The sequence below is a fragment of the Myodes glareolus genome, chromosome 4, assembly GCF_982192425.1.
Source record: "Myodes glareolus chromosome 4, mMyoGla1.1, whole genome shotgun sequence".
NCBI lineage: Eukaryota > Metazoa > Chordata > Mammalia > Rodentia > Cricetidae > Myodes > Myodes glareolus.
In genome coordinates this window covers 86908161-86924693 of record NC_142029.1, presented here as the reverse complement: position 1 = coordinate 86924693, position 16533 = coordinate 86908161, and the positions used below count along the sequence as shown (strand labels likewise).

Sequence of the window (16533 nt, the reverse complement as noted above, 5' to 3'; positions counted from 1 at the left end):
TCAAAGATCTGAGAAGAAAAATAATTTTACTCAAGCAGCCCGGAAGTACAAGCGGGAAACTTCCAAAATGTGCAACGAATGGAAGAGACAACTGAATACCTAGGCAATCATCCAAAGTCTCGTATGCAATGTTGAGTCAACCAACTTTGGCTAAGGCCTGATGTAACTGACATGCCATTTTTTAAAGGCAAGAAACCTTTTAGGACTCTCTCACCCTGTCTTGGCAAGATAAGATGATTCTGCTTTTATCCATTTATAGATATTCTGTAATTTTGTCAGTGGTTGAGGTATGGGCTTTTTCTTTGCCCAAGGGCCAGTTCTGCCAGGAAGAAGACAAGCTCCATGTGGAGTGTCATTGGTGTTCAAAGTTCTCTCGGGAGTAGAGCGGTGATGCCAGGAATGATTGTGTCTCATTACTATAGAACTATGAGTTAGATTCAAGGCCATTTTCCATAGCTCTTCAAAGAGGTTGAAGACTATATTATCTATACTAAGTATGTTTTCTATGCACTTAAATAACCTGATTAACCTAAATATAAATATAATAAACATATATGACCATGGATTTCTATCTGTCTAACTTGAAGACTAAGAGAATGAACAACTGTGTAATGAGTGAGGATAATGACCTCCAAATGTAAACTATGTATATCATTACATAAATATCTTAATCAGAGGTAGGAATGTAAATATATGTATATATATTAATACAAATAGAGGTAGAAGCATATTTATAGTCATGGACTGGAGGTTACGAGTCATTTTGGTTGTCCCCTCCTTGAGAACTCCAAACTCTGATCTAGTCTCCTCCTTGAAAATTCCAAACTCCTTTTTGAGGAGGTTGGTGTCAGTCTGAATTGTCCTTAAGGTTTTAATCTCTGCCCTCAGCATTGTGGATTCAATCTGTAATGACTGCATTATCCTTATAAAATATCCAAACATCAGAAAAGTGACAAGCCCCAGAAATAACCAAGCAAGAGGAATATCAGAGACATCCTTCAGAATATCCTCCATAGTGCAATTAAAAAAGCCATTGAACTTTTGGATAGTAATATTTTCTGACTTTTTCAATTAAAAGAAATCTTACTTGTACGTATGTATGTATTTATTTATTTATTTTCAACCGAAAAGAAAAATCTTACCTGTAATGACTGTTGCCTGCCAGTAGGTGGCGGGGGCGCACCTGAATTCACGTGGCAATGGCGAACCAACAAGTAAACTCTAAAATATATACATTCAAATCCAGAGGTTAAATTCACAGATTAGTTGTGTGGCCCCACAAATGCGGCTAGGAGCTGGCTAGTCAGGGTAAAGGCCATGGGGCTGCAAATAGACCCAGGTGTGGTGCGCATTCAGGCTGCTAGGCCTGTGCCACGAGGGGGGAAAAAGCCCCACATTGGGTGCCAGATGAAGCCGCAGGGCGATTGGTAATGAAAAATCCCCAGACTATCTTAATACAAAATATACAGCTTTAATAAAAAGAAGTAAGACTTACACCAGTTTACATCAGAATCCAAACAATTCGTAGGGACGCAGGAGCCAGACGAGAGAGAGCTAACGGGAATGTGCTTGTAGGTTTATAGGCAAGCTTTAGCCTAAGGGCGACACGCCCCCCAAACAGAACGTGATTGGCTGAACACCCCTATCATAAGATACACTGAAAACTACAGAAAGAAACTTCTGCACCTGATAAAAAATTTCTGAATATAAAACTAAAATATTCATGTTACATTTATATACAAATGACAAATGGACTGAGAAATAAATTCTAGTGAATCAAAGACCTCAGCATAAAATCAGATATGCTAAAGCTAATAGAAGAGAAAGTAGGGGATAGTCTTGAATACATTGGCACAAGATACAACTTCTTGAACATAACATGATAGGCAATAAAATCAACAATTAATTAATGGGACCTCTATGACAATAGAAACCATTGCTATTTCAAAGAGGAAGTCTACAGAATGAGAAAATATTTTCACCGATAGTGACACTGGGATTTCTCTCTAATGCATGTACTGGCTTCTTAGATCCTATTCTTTTTGGATGCATACCTTGCTCATCCTAGATGTAGTAGGGAGGGCCTTTGACTTTCCACAGGGCAGGGTGCATTGCCCTGTATTAGGACTGGATAGGGTGGTGTGGGAGGATCAGTGGAGGAAGTGGGAGGGTAGTGGGAGGAGGGGAGGGAATGGAAATTTGGATTGGTATTTTTAAAGTAATAAAAAGATGAAATTGTCCAGAAAATTAGCGAATTATCTCAAACAAGAATGCACAGTAGTAAAAAAATAAATATTTGTAGGAAAAAATGATAATTGAGCATTGATGAAGATGGAACCATTCTTCTCTTGCATAATCTATTCTTGATTAGAGTTCTCCCAACACAAATAACATTGGGGGTCGAAGCTTTGACCACTTAATGCTGGTCATAGATACAGATTTATCTCTGGTACAGCTAGGAAATGGGCTAGTAGGGATTTTTTTTACTGCCCAAAATCACAGGGAAAATCATCAACTTAAAAGAGTATAAGTCCTTTTCAAGATTGTCACGTCCGCCTCACCAGCAAGGATGATGCAACACAGGACTCTTCTCACTGCGGTTTACTCAGGACCTTTGAATAATCTTCTCACCCTCTCACCCAGGGCAGAGCCAGCCTACAGTTTAAATAACCTCTGGGTAGTCAACCCCAGCAAGCCATGTGGGGAATGCAGATAGGATCAGAAATGCAGAAGCAAGTCAGATCCTTAACATTGGCCATATATGGAGGTGTTCACAACTGAGAGCACTTACCATCAGGAAGGTGGAAGGTGGAAACCAGCGTCACCTTTAAGGCGTGGCATCACACAGCTCTCTACACAAGATGAGGTGATTCTGCAACTTAGGATGCCACTACAACTCTTAGCATTTTTCCCCTAACACATTTTTGGCTATTTTCACTTGAGTCACGGGAACAACCAAGGTGGGGGGAAATGGCATGTAGTATTATATCTCATATTAAGAAGAATGTTCATTTATAGGGGATTCAGAAAATTCATGCTTTAGAAAAAATTCAGATTCCTTATGTCTGTTATTCAGTTATTACTTAAGAGAAATATTTGGATTTCTTCTAGGAAGAAAATGTAATAAAGACTTAATATCTGATATACACTAAAAATACTTCTGAACTACAGGTGATATTTTGTGATTAGAACTTTGGGTGTTCTCCAACAGCAGAGGAAATAACTTTATTCTGATCTTCACCCTGCCACTAGATAAGACAATGGATTATTCAAATATTTCAATTATAATTTCTTATAATTAATTTTTTTCACTTATTTTACCTACTGACCAGTTTCTTCTCCCTCCTCTACTGTTGCTCTCTTCTTGTGGATACCAATCTTCCCCTCTTTCCGTCCTCTGCTCCTCCTTTTACATTTAGAAAGGTCTCCCATGGGCTTGAACAAAGTATGTCTTATCAGGTTGAGGTAAAACCTAGGAACTCCTTCTGCACAAAGACCAGTCAGACTAATACAACATGAGAAACAGGATCCTAATAATTTTAGTGTGATTTAAATGGTTTAATACACTTGCTGATAAGTGGGGTAGAATTATAGTTACTCCCTTCCCAAAAGTATGACATCTGAATATAAAAAGGAATTGATGTGATTGTATTTACAACTGGTATCAGGATAAGTCTTTAGTACCACAGATACTCAAAATTTAATGTAAGTTTCTCCTTAAGGAATATACTGTCTCTTATAATTATGCAAATATAACCACCTCAAACGTACACAGTTTTCTTTTAAAATGCATTTTTGTATATAAACACACACACACACTTATTTCTTTATTCTTCTCACTTGAAATACACGTTGGCTATAGCCTCCCATTATTGCTCTCCTCCTAGTCAGAAGAGTATTCACCTGGAATACAAATGACAACAGATGCTTTTGTGGATGTGGGAAGAGAAAATCTTTATAAACTGTTGATGGGAGTATATATTATCTTAGCCCATACTGAAAGCAGTGTGGAGATTTATTAGAAAATTAGAAACAGATCTACAATATGACTGCTCATACACTAACTTGAGTGATGTCCCCAAAGGAGTTTATAGCTTCCTATTGTGATTTTTACACATTTTTTTACACATTCAAATTTATTGTTCTTCTAGTTACAAAAAACGGGAAAAGAAATCAATCTAGATGTCCATCATCTGATTAAAGGATGCTGAAACTGTTTTATATACAAACAATGGGATATTATTCAGGTATAAAGAAAATTGAAATTTAATTTAACTTTAAGGAGAGAAAATAATCCTATTTTATCATATTTTGCTTATCTATCAATGAAAGGGCATTCAGTTTCCTACCCAGATTTTTCTATTGTAAATAATGTGCTATAAAATGTATTCACATTTAGTCATATGAGAATTATACTTTAATTTTTGCAGTGCTTGATACCAAACCTAAATTCTCACACACATGTTCTACCTTCAAGTTACACCTCCATGTCTGGTGTGACTGTACAGCATTCATATTCTTGTACAAAGAGATGAGGTTCTAAATTATTGAATCTTCATTGACATTTGATTTTTCTGTTCTTTTTAAATAGTAAAAAGTGAAAACAAGATAAAAACTAAGGAAAGTCTAAGCTATGAGCAAAGCATTTTTGTGTATTTATGCATCATCTTCCTTAAACAATGTCATGTAATTTTTATTGTAGAAATATTTCACAACTTTGATTTTGAATAGTGTAAACCAAGACTAGAACTTTATTTCCTGGCCACCCATACCCGAATAATCACCCAGAAATTATGTTGATTACAATATTATTGACTAATGACTTATGTATATTCCCAGTTATTTAAATTAACATCTTAAATTAACCCATTTCTATTAATCTATGTATCACCATGAGGTTATGGCCTACTGGTAATGTTTTGGCATCTGTCCCCTTTGGCACCTACATTGTGTCTCTTCAATTCTGCCTACTCTCTCTCTATATCGCTTGATTTCCTTGTTGGTTCTATTCTTCTATGCCATGGGCCAATGGCTCAGAGCATAAAGAGGAGAATCCCACATAAAAATAGTACAGTAATTTCTCAGTATTTTATTCTTTAGATTTCTTTTTGTATACAAAAATCATTAAGATCCTTAATAAATTTTCACTGTTAGTTACTGGTAAAAGAAATTAATACGCCACTTATGCAGCACAGTGGTAAAGAACTCAAAGGCACAAGTGAAACCATGGGTTTGACCCCAGCCTGAAATCATAATAATTCATCTAATTTGAAAATTTTAATTGAGAGAAAACTTCACTAAAGTTAAAAAATAAAACACTATAAAAGTAATGAAAATAAAATCTCCTTAAACAGTATTAACATAAAAGATATATTATACTTTACAAATCTATTCAAATGAATTGAACATGGCCTTTATTCCTCTAATAGACATAATTGAAAATTTATCCCTTAAGTGTGGTAAATAAGTTTTCTCTGCCCTGAATGAATGTATATTGCTGTACAGTTTTATATTGCATCTGTAGGTTTTGCTTCCATGAGATTGACTTTTGTATTATAAAAGATCATTACATACAAATTAGTGTTTATTCTTCATGTTTGCTTAAGTTCATTCACTATTTATATAAATAATAATATAAGTTTTGTAACAACATTTTGTTAGAAAAATCAGGAAATATACATGAGTATATAAATATTTTATATAGTTATATAAAGCATACAATATAGAAATTTTGATGAAATGGGAAGTCTAAAATGGTTATGTACCTATTTAAGTAAAATATAGTTCATAACCCTGAGCCTATATTTCTCCTTAGTGTTTTTTCTCAGTAATCAGATTTAACTACAAGGTTTAAAACATTAAGCAAGCACTGAGCACTGATATATTTTCTCAGCTTTTTGTTATATAGGGGTTTGCTAAATTACACGTGGTGGCCTTGAGCTCCTGAGTATTTGCACATTAAACATGGATATACATACCTTCTGAGGATTATTCTCTTCATTAGTCTCTTATCCTATCTATGTTGAAATAACTTTCTGGCTACCATTACAGGTGCAGAGTTAAGTGATGCCTTATTTTTTCTGAATTACCCAAAGTGAGTATAAAAAGCAGTGTAAGGACCAGCGAGGGGCTCTGATCCTGTGGAGGGGGTGGGCACCGCGGCCGGGGCAGACGGTGAGTGCAAAGGGACAGGAGTCCCTTTGTTCTGATAGCCAGCCTGCAGCAAGCTAAGACCGCAGGCACGGAGTCTTCTGACCAGCGAGGGGCTCTGATCCTGTGGAGGGGTGAGTGTGCTGACCGCCATACAAGTCCGGTTAGGTACACACGGTATTCCTGCCATCCTTATCTCCCTGGCTACTCCAAAGGGGCAGCTTCCCCCAGCTAATCCCTCTCTCCTGCTACGCCATCCCAGCTTTTGGCCTCGAACCCCTCCCGTCCTCTCTCCCTTTTTCGGGGCTTAAATTCCTCCATCTCAGCCGGGGTGGGCATCGCGGGCCGGGGCAGGCGGTGAGTGCAAAGGGACAGGAGTCCCTTTGTTCTGATAGCCGGCCTGCAGCAAGCTAAGACCGCAGGCAGGGAGTCTTCTGACCAGTGAGGGGGTCTGATCCTGTGGAGGGGTAAGTGTGTTGACTGCCATACAAGTCCGGTTAGGGAACACACAATATTCCCGCCATCCTTATCTCCCTGGCTACTCCAAAGGGGCAGCTTCCCCCAGCTAATCCCTCTCTCCTGCTACGCCATCCCAGCTTTCGGCCTCGAACCCCTCCCGTCCTCTCTCCCTTGTTCAGGGCTTAAATTCCTCCATCTCAGCCGGGGTGGGCACCACAGGTCGGGACAGGTGGTGAGTGCAAAGGGAAGGAAGTCCCTTTGTTCTAATAGCCTGCCTGCAGCAAGCTAAGACTGCAGGCAAAGTGATTCCTGGATAGCAAGGGACACTAATCCAGTAGAAGAAGACCCAGCGGAGGGAAGAGCCATTGGAGAGCATCTGAAGGAAGAGATGGGCAGGCGCCAAGGCAAGAATTCCTCCAACAATCTGAAAAACAACATGAAAACACCAGATCCCAGGGATCTTATGACAGAAGGACTGGAACGCCCTATTCCAGAAGAAGTGGAAAACAGTGTCATTATGAAAGTAATAGAGTCTCTTAAACAGGGTATGAATAACTCACTTAAAGAAATAGAAGACAAATATAACAAAAAGATGGAAGAAATGAGTAAAGAAATGGAAGACAAATATAACAAAAAGGTTGAAGGAATGAGTAAATTCGTAAATGATACCCTGGGAAACCAAGAAAAAGCAATCAAACAGGTAATGGAATCAGTTCAAGAATTGAAAACTGAAATGGAGGCAGTGAGGAAAACACAATCCGAGGGCCGGCTGGATATGGAAAATCTAGGTAAACGAACGGAGACTACAGAATCAAGCTTAACCAATAGAATACAAGAGATAGAAGAACGAATCTCAGATTATGAAGACACCATAGAGAAAATAAACGCCCTGACCAAAGAAAACAGCAAATCCAACAAATTCTCATCACAAAACATTCAGGAAATAAGGGACATAATAAAAAAAACCAAATCTAAGAATAATAGGAGTAGAAGAAGGAGAAGAATTGCAGATCAAAGGTCCAGAAGATATATTCAACAAAATTAGAGAAGAAAACTTTCCCATCCTAAAGAGGGATATTCCTATGAAGGTGCAAGAAGCATACAGAACACCGAATAGATTGGATCAGAAAAAAACATCCCCTCGCCATATAATAATCAAAACACAAAGCAGTCAGATTAAAGAAAGGATATTAAGAGCTGCAAAGGAAAAAGGTCAAGTAACCTATAAAGGTAAACCTATCAGACTTACACCAGACTTCTCTATAGAAACCATGAAAGCCAGAAGGTCCTGGATAGAGGTACTGCAGAAATTAAGGGACCATGGATGCAAGCCCAGACTACTTTACCCAGCCAAGCTTTCGTTCACTATCAATGGAGAAAACAAAATATTCCAGGATAAAAACAAATTTAAACAATACGTAACTACTAATCCAGCCTTACAGAGAATAATAGAAGGAAAATTACATCCCAAGGAATCCAACATTGCCACCACTGACTACAATAATTCAGACATCTAGCGACCCTTCACTAGAACAATTCAAAGAAGGAAAACTCATACACTCTATTACCCCCCCCAAAAAAATGACTGGAGTCAACAACCAATGGTCATTAATATCTCTTAATATCAATGGACTCAATTCACCTATAAAGAGGCACAGACTTAGAGATTGGATACGAAAACAGGATCCAACATTCTGCTGTTTACAAGAAACACACCTCAACCACAAAGACAGACACCTACTCAGAGTAAAGGGTTGGGAAAAGGTTTTCCAAGCAAATGGACCTAAGAAACAAGCGGGTGTGACCATTCTAATATCTAACAAAATCGACTTTAAACTAAAATCAATCAGAAGAGGTGGAGATGGACATTTCATACTCATAACAGGAACAACTCATCAGGAAGAAGTCTCAATCCTGAATATCTATGCCCCTAATGTAAAGGCACCCACATATGTAAAAGAAACTCTTCTAGAACTCAAGGCAGTCATCAAACCACACACACTAATAGTAGGAGACTTCAACACTCCTCTCTCACCAATGGACAGGTCAATCAGACAGAAACCTAACAGAGAAATAAGAGAATTATTGAAGGTATTGAATCAAATGGACTTAACAGACATCTATAGAACACTCCACCCAAATAGGAAAGAATATACCTTCTTCTCTGCAATTCATGGAACCTTCTCGAAGATTGACCAAATACTTGGTAACAAAGCAAACTCCCACAGATACAAAAAATATTAGTAACCACCTGTGTCTTGTCAGATCACCATGGATTAAAATTAGAATTCAACAACAATGCTACCCCCAGGAAGTCAACAAACTCATGGAAGTTGAACAGTCAACTACAAAATCACCCCTGGGTCAGGGACAAAATTAAGAAAGAAATTAAAGTCTTCCTTGAATTTAATGAAAACAAAGACACAACATACTCAAACCTATGGGACACTATGAAAGCAGTGCTAAGAGGAAAGTTCATAGCAATAGGTGCCCAACTAAAGAAAACGGAGAAATCACACATTGGAGACCTAACAGCACACTTGAAAGCTCTAGAAAAAAAAGAAGCCGATTCACCCAGGAGGAGTAGAAGACTGGAAATAATCAAACTGAGGGCTGAAATCAACAAAATAGAAACACAGAAAACAATCCAAAGAATCAATGAATCAAAAAGCTGGTTCTTGGAGAAAATCAACAAGATTGACAAATCCCTATCCAAATTAATCAAACGGCAGAGAGAGCACATGCAAATTAATAGGATCAGAAATGAAAAGGGGGATATAACCACAGACATAGAGGAAATTCAGAGAATCATTAGATCTTACTACGAAAGTTTATATGCCACAAAGTTGGAAAATGTAAAAGAAATGGACATTTTTTTAGATAAGTACCATATACCAAAGTTGAACCAAGAACAGGTGAACAATCTAAATGGACCTGTTAGTCGTGAAGAATTAGAAGCTGTTATCAGAAATCTCCCTGCCAAAAAAAGCCCAGGACCAGATGGTTTCAATGCAGAATTCTACCAGAACTTCCAGGAAGAGCTAATTCCTATACTCCTTAATGTATTCCATAATATAGAAACAGAAGAGTCATTGCCAAACTCCTTTTATGAAGCTACAGTTACCTTAATACCAAAACCACATAAAGACACAACCAGGAAAGAGAATTACAGGCCAATCTCACTCATGAAAATCGACGCGAAAATTCTCAATAAAATACTGGCAAACCGAATCCAGGAACACATTAGAAAAATTATTCATTATGATCAAGTAGGCTTCATCCCAGAGATGCAGGGCTGGTTCAACATACGCAAATCTATCAATGTAATCCATCATATAAATAAACTGAAAGAAAAAAACCATATGATCATTTCATTGGATGCTGAAAAAGCATTTGACCAAATTCAACACCCATTTATGATAAAGGTGTTGGAGAGACTGGGGATACAAGGATCATACCTAAATATAATAAAAGCAATATACAGCAAGCCGACAGCTAACATCAAATTGAATGGAGAGAAACTCAAAGCCTTTCCACTAAAATCAGGAACGCGACAAGGCTGTCCACTCTCTCCATACCTCTTCAATATAGTGCTTGAAGTTCTAGCAATAACAATAAGACAACATAAGGAGATTAAGGGGATTCGAATTGGAAAGGATGAAGTTAAACTTTCATTATTTGCTGACAATATGATAGTGTACATAAGTGACCCCAAAAACTCTACCAAAGAACTCCTACAGCTGATAAACACCTTTAGTAACGTGGCAGGATACAAGATCAACTCCAAAAAATCAGTGGCCCTCCTATACACAAAGGATAAAGAAGCTGAGAGGGAAATCAGAGAAACATCACCTTTCACGATAGCCACAAATAGCATAAAATATCTTGGGGTTACTCTAACCAAGGAAGTGAAAGACCTATTTGACAAGAACTTTAAGTCTTTGAAGAAAGAAATTGAGGAGGATACCAGAAAATGGAAAGATCTCCCTTGTTCTTGGATTGGGAGGATCAACATAGTAAAAATGGCAATTCTACCAAAAGTAATCTATAGATTCAATGCAATCCCCATCAAAATCCCATCAAACTTCTTCACAGACCTTGAGAAAACAATAATCAAGTTTATATGGCAAAACAAAAAACCCAGGATAGCCAAAACAATCTTATACAATAAAGGAACTTCAGGAGGCATTACCATCCCTGACTTCAAACTCTATTACAGAGCTACAGTATTGAAAACAGCTTGGTATTGGCATAATAACAGAGAAATCGACCTTTGGAATCGAATAGAAGACCCAGATATTAACCCACAAACCTATGAGCACCTAATTTTTGACAAGGGAGCTAAAGGTATACAATGGAAGAAGGAAAGCATCTTTAACAAATGGTGCTGGCATAACTGGATGTCAACCTGTAGAAGGATGAAAGTAGATCCATACCTATCACCATGCACAAAACTCAGGTCCAAATGGATTAAAGACATCAACATTAGTCCGTCCACTTTGAACCTGATAGAAGAGAAAGTGGGAAGTAGTCTACAAGATATAGGCACAGGAGGCCTCTTCCTAAGCAGGACCCCAGCTGCACAGACAATAAGAGAAACAATGAATAAATGGGATCTACTGAAACTGAGAAGCTTCTGTAAAGCAAAGGACACTGTCAGTAAGACAAAAAGGCTGCCTTCTGACTGGGAGAAGATCTTCACCAACCCCTCATCAGACAAAGGTCTGATCTCCAAAATATACAAAGAACTCAAGAAACTAGGCACTAAAACTCTAATTAACCCAATTAAAAAATGGGGTACTGAACTGAACAGAGAATTCACAACAGATGAACTTCAAATGGCCAGAAGACACTTAAGGTCATGCTCAACATCCTTAGCGATCAGGGAAATGCAAATCAAAACCACTTTGAGATACCATCTTACATCTGTCAGAATAGCTAAAGTCAAAAACACCAATGATAGCCTATGCTGGAGGGGATGTGGAGTGAGGGGAACACTCATCCATTGTTGGTGGGAATGCAAACTTGTGCAGCCACTGTGGAAATCAGTGTGGCGGTTTCTCAGGAAACTGGGAGTCAATCTCCCTCAGGACCCAGCAATTCCACTCTTGGGAATATACCCTAGAGATTCCCTAGCATACTACAAAAGCATTTGTTCAACTATGTTCATAGCAGCACTATTTGTAATAGCCAGAACCTGGAAACAGCCTAGGTGCCCCTCAATAGAAGAATGGTTAAAAAAGGTGTGGAACATATACACATTAGAGTTTTACTCAGCAGTAAAAAATAATGACATCTTGAATTTTGCATGCAAATGGATGGACATAGAAAACGCTTTACTGAGTGAGGTAAGCCAGACCCAAAAAGAGGAACAAGGTATGTATTCACTCATGAGTGGATTCTAACCATAATTTAAAGGTCTTTGAGCGTATTATTCGTGATCCTAGAGAAGCTAAATAAGAAGACGAACCTGATGAAGATTATTTAGCTATCCGCCAGGAGGTAGGAAATAGTCAAGAGTCCCAGGTAACCTTGGGTGCATGGAGGGGGGATGGGGGGGGAGGGTTGTTGGAAGGGGAGAGGGTTAGAGAGAAGGGAGTAGGGGAGGAATGGAGAAAGCTCGGTTGACCGGGATGGGGGAAAGGGAGGAAGGATGAATATGGGATCAGGGAAGAATATATTTCAACTAAGGGAGTCATTTTAGGGTTTATAGGAAACTTGATTATATATGGGATCCCATGTCCAAGGAGAGATCCCCAGATTGTTCTCTGGACAGAGGAGAGGGTCCCTGAACCGGCCTTGGCCCATAACCATACTGATGAATATTTTGCTTATCACCATAGATCCTTCATCTGGCGATGGATGGCGATACAGACGGAGACCCACATTGGAGCACCGGACTGAGCCCCCCAAGGTCCAAATGAGGAGCAGAAGGACGAAGAAAATGACGACAGACTGCGAGGGATGCTATCACCCACTGATACAAGGGGTCGGATCTAATGAGAGTTTACCAAGGGCAGTTGGACTGCGACTGAACGAGCACGTGATCCAACCAGATTCTCTGAATGTGGCCGGATTCTCTGAGTGTGGCTGGCCTGGAGTCTTTCTGAGAAGCCATTGACAATGACACTGGGACTGGTTTCCTCTGCATATACTGGATTTTTGGAATCCAGTCTGTTTGGATACTCACCTTCCTGGACCTGGAGGGAGGGGGGACGAACTTGAACTTCCCACAGGGCTTGAAACCCTGACTGCCCTTAGGGACAAAGAGGGAGGAGGAGAGGGAGGGGGGAGTGGGAGGGTGTTGGGAAGAGAGGCGTAAATGGAAACTTTTATAATTTAATAAAATTACTTTTAAAAAAAGCAGTGTAACGTACACAGTCGTGCCTTAGAAGGATATTTGCTTTGTTTTGAACAATCTTGGAACACCTCATTGCAACAAACACTGGCAGAAATACACAGTCATCCCTGCCTGTTGTCTTAGGCATCTGGACCATGGATTTTTTTTACTACTGTTCATGATCCTACATTGATATGTGAAATGTGATCACTCCCATTATACAGTGAGAGATTTGCTTTTTGAAATGTGCAGGATTCCACTGTCCTCCCACACAGTGTGAATAACAGCCTCTATCTAGAACCAAAAGTCTTTCCTCAGTTATTGCAATTTTTATAACGAAGGTGAATAATTAAAACTAAATCCTTACTGTAAATATTTCATCTACTCACGTTGCAGAAGAGGAAGTTCTTTACCAAAACCTATTCATCAAGACTTATGTGGAAATAATGTCTGTCCTTGATATATTCATTGTGCCAGCACAGTCCATTTTGGTGATATTTAGTTGATTTTGAAGGGAAATTCCAGATGGGAATTACATATTAAAGTCAACTTTTATGCCATTATTTACTTGTCCCCTCTTGTTTTGCATTAAAATTTTCTTTATTGTCAATTAACTTGAGCATTTAAAACTATCCAGAGAGAGATGTTTCAGTGCTCCCAATATTTCCAGGAAGTATCCAAAAAGATTTTTTAAAAAAGCCATAAAGAGAGAATTTCTTTGCCTGCCCTTTGCTGTCTGAAGTCTTCTCTCTAAATCGTGTTTCAGTAACCACTTGCAGTTTATCCCCTGATTTAACTGTACTCACTCTATTTGAACTTAATAAATGTAGCCTGTCTTCATTTCCCAAATAAAGCAATTTTTATTCCTGAGAACACTATTAATGCACAGTCATTGTGGACATGAAGGGTAATATGAGATTAATAAAGCTAGGAAAATTGTTTCATAGCTATGCAAAAGGATGTTAAGATTCAGATAGCAATATTATTTTCAGAACCTCATCAGTGACTATATGCAGAGACAGCTTCTCATTTTCTCACTGTCTACTTTGTTCCCCATTTAATAACATTTTTTGGCACTGAGTCTGTCTATAACTTCTTTGCTTTAATTACTACAACTGTAAACCATTCTAATTATTCTATTTTTAAATTTTGTAGATGAATCCTTACTGTAATTAAAAACAACAGTAAAAAGAATAATCCAAAATAAAGTAGCCACTGCAACAATACATGACACATGCACAATTAATACAGACAAATAATAATAAAGTTTCAAAGCTGAAATATTATTTTATGTTTATATTGCCTTAAAATGATAATACAAATATGCAAAAAAGTATCTGAATTGATAGTATGTTTGAAACCTAGAACCATTATGCAATTCAACACTTTTCATTCAGCAATTGATTTCCAATAAATCGAATCTGTTACATTGGCAATACACAGGGATATGTTACTCTCCAATGGAAGATATAAAGAAAATAACAGAAACAGAAGATTAAATTACACATTCAAAGACATAGGTTCAAAATGTCTTTTGAAACCGACACACAGTCGATAATGGCATCCCAATATTACTTCATTTGATAGTTTAAAGATATCTTTTAATTTATAAGAGGAAAAAGAATTTTGTAATCAATAGGCATAACAGATAAGTCTTTTTAAAGCCTCTATGTTTAAATAAGAAATAGAACAGAAAGGGTAGAGGTGAAAAATTGAAGACAGCAAATCTAGAAGTATTTACTCCAGAAGAATCAAATTTCTTTTTATGATACAAAAAAAATCTAGATTTCACAAATATTCCAAGAATTTGTGCTTTCTCAAAAACTGAAAAAAAATGAATATGCAAATAACCAGTTAAATTATACAGTTGAAACATTGTGCATGAAAAGAAATGATCTTTGTGCCCAAATTAAGTGTCATATAGACAACCTTGTACAATCAAAAGTTACCGCGATTCAGGCTTTTCATTAGGGCAACTTTAATATCTTTGTTCCTCAAGCTGTAGATTAATGGATTCATCATGGGAACCACACTGTTGTAAAAGACAGAAGAGATTTTTCCTTCATTCATAGACCCTGCTGAGGAGGGTTTGAAATACTCAAGTGCACCTGAAACATAGAACAGAGAAACAGCAAGGATGTGGGAGCTGCATGTGCTGAAGGCTTTGGACCTGCCCTCAGAGGAAGTGATGTGGATGATGCTGGAAAGAATGAAACCATAGGAAATAAAGAGAGTTGAAGTAGGAATAATAATGTTGATGCTCCCAGCAACAAGAATTACAAGCTCGTTTGCATATGTGCTCGTGCAAGAGAGCTGGAGCAAAGGAGGGATATCACAGAAGTAGTGATTGATGGTGTTGGCATCACAGAAGCTCAGTCTCAGCATGCACACAGTGTGAGCTATAGCATTAGAAAAAGCAATAAAGTAGGAACCAAACATGAGGATCAAACATAATTTAGGAGACATGACAACATTATATAACAGTGGATTGCAGATGGCCATGTAGCGATCATAGGCCATAGAAGTCAACACATAGCATTCAGATACAGCAAAGAATATAAAAAAATAGACTTGAGTCATACATTCCACATAAGAAATGACATTCTCCCTTAATAAGAAATTCATCAGCATTTGGGGAGTGAACACAGAACAATAACAGAGGTCTATAAACGACAAGTTAAAGAGAAAAAAGTACATAGGAGTATGGAGGTGAGAATTAAATACAGTCAAAATTATCAAACACAAATTTCCCAACACAGTAACCAAATATATTACTAGAAATAGAAAGAATAAGGGCATTTGGAGATTAGGCTGGTCTGTTAATCCTACCAGAATGAATTTAGTCATAAAGGAGACATTTATTGAATCCATTCTTCTCCAGGGTAATCTGTGTTTGCAGAAAGTAGAGCTGTACTGTAGATGATCCACACTCTTCAAGGGTCCTTTGCAAATGTGATGTGTTCATTAAGAATGTTTCTTCTATTATGGACTTATCACATAGAATTAACTGGTGCAGCCACAAAAAACTATATTAAGTCAGAAAACAACTGATAATGAATTTCCTTATGATTTCTGAAAAATATCACAAGATAAAGAACACAAGATGAAAGAGTCAGCCTTTTCCTATCTTTAGTCTTCCCTCACTAGAGTGCTCCCTACAATAAAATTATACTGAGATGTCTAGACAGTACATTTTTGGTTGTTTGTAGATTTTCTTTGTTATAGTACAAATAAAAAAGGCATGCTCAAACTAAAACTAAAAGAAAAAGAGAGAAGTTAGGCAAAATGTTTTCTGTCCCCTTGTCACAGAGTCAGAAATCTGGTTTGCCTGAATTCTGACCATGCAGTAGAATTCCACTGGCGACACTGCAAGTCCATGGCCAATGCTTCTTAACACTTCAGATCACCTTGACTGCTTTTGTCAGCCAGGTTCACTTGACTTTCTTTTTACTTAGGAAAAGAAAGAAACTTGCTGAAGCCTACCATATATTTAGAGAAATAAAGGGCTTCAATTCAGATGGAAGGCAGGTAGGGAAGATCTCAGAGGAGTTGGGTCAGGAAACTATAATCAGAATATATCAGTG

At 37.9% G+C, this 16533-nt stretch overlaps 1 protein-coding gene across 1 annotated transcript; it reads right to left on the bottom strand.

Moving 5' to 3' along the window:
- Positions 1 to 14887: 14887 nt before the first annotated feature.
- LOC148122356 (olfactory receptor 8B3-like) lies at positions 14888 to 15820 on the bottom strand. The gene has a single exon (XM_087905071.1). It carries the CDS (start codon positions 15818 to 15820, stop codon positions 14888 to 14890), a length of 933 nt encoding a protein of 310 aa, XP_087761197.1.
- Positions 15821 to 16533: the final 713 nt, after the last annotated feature.

Excerpts from the sequence above, each read along its gene's own strand:
- LOC148122356 (XM_087905071.1), bottom strand. The coding sequence starts at position 15,820 with ATGGATTCAATAAATGTCTCCTTTATGACTAAATTCATTCTGGTAGGA.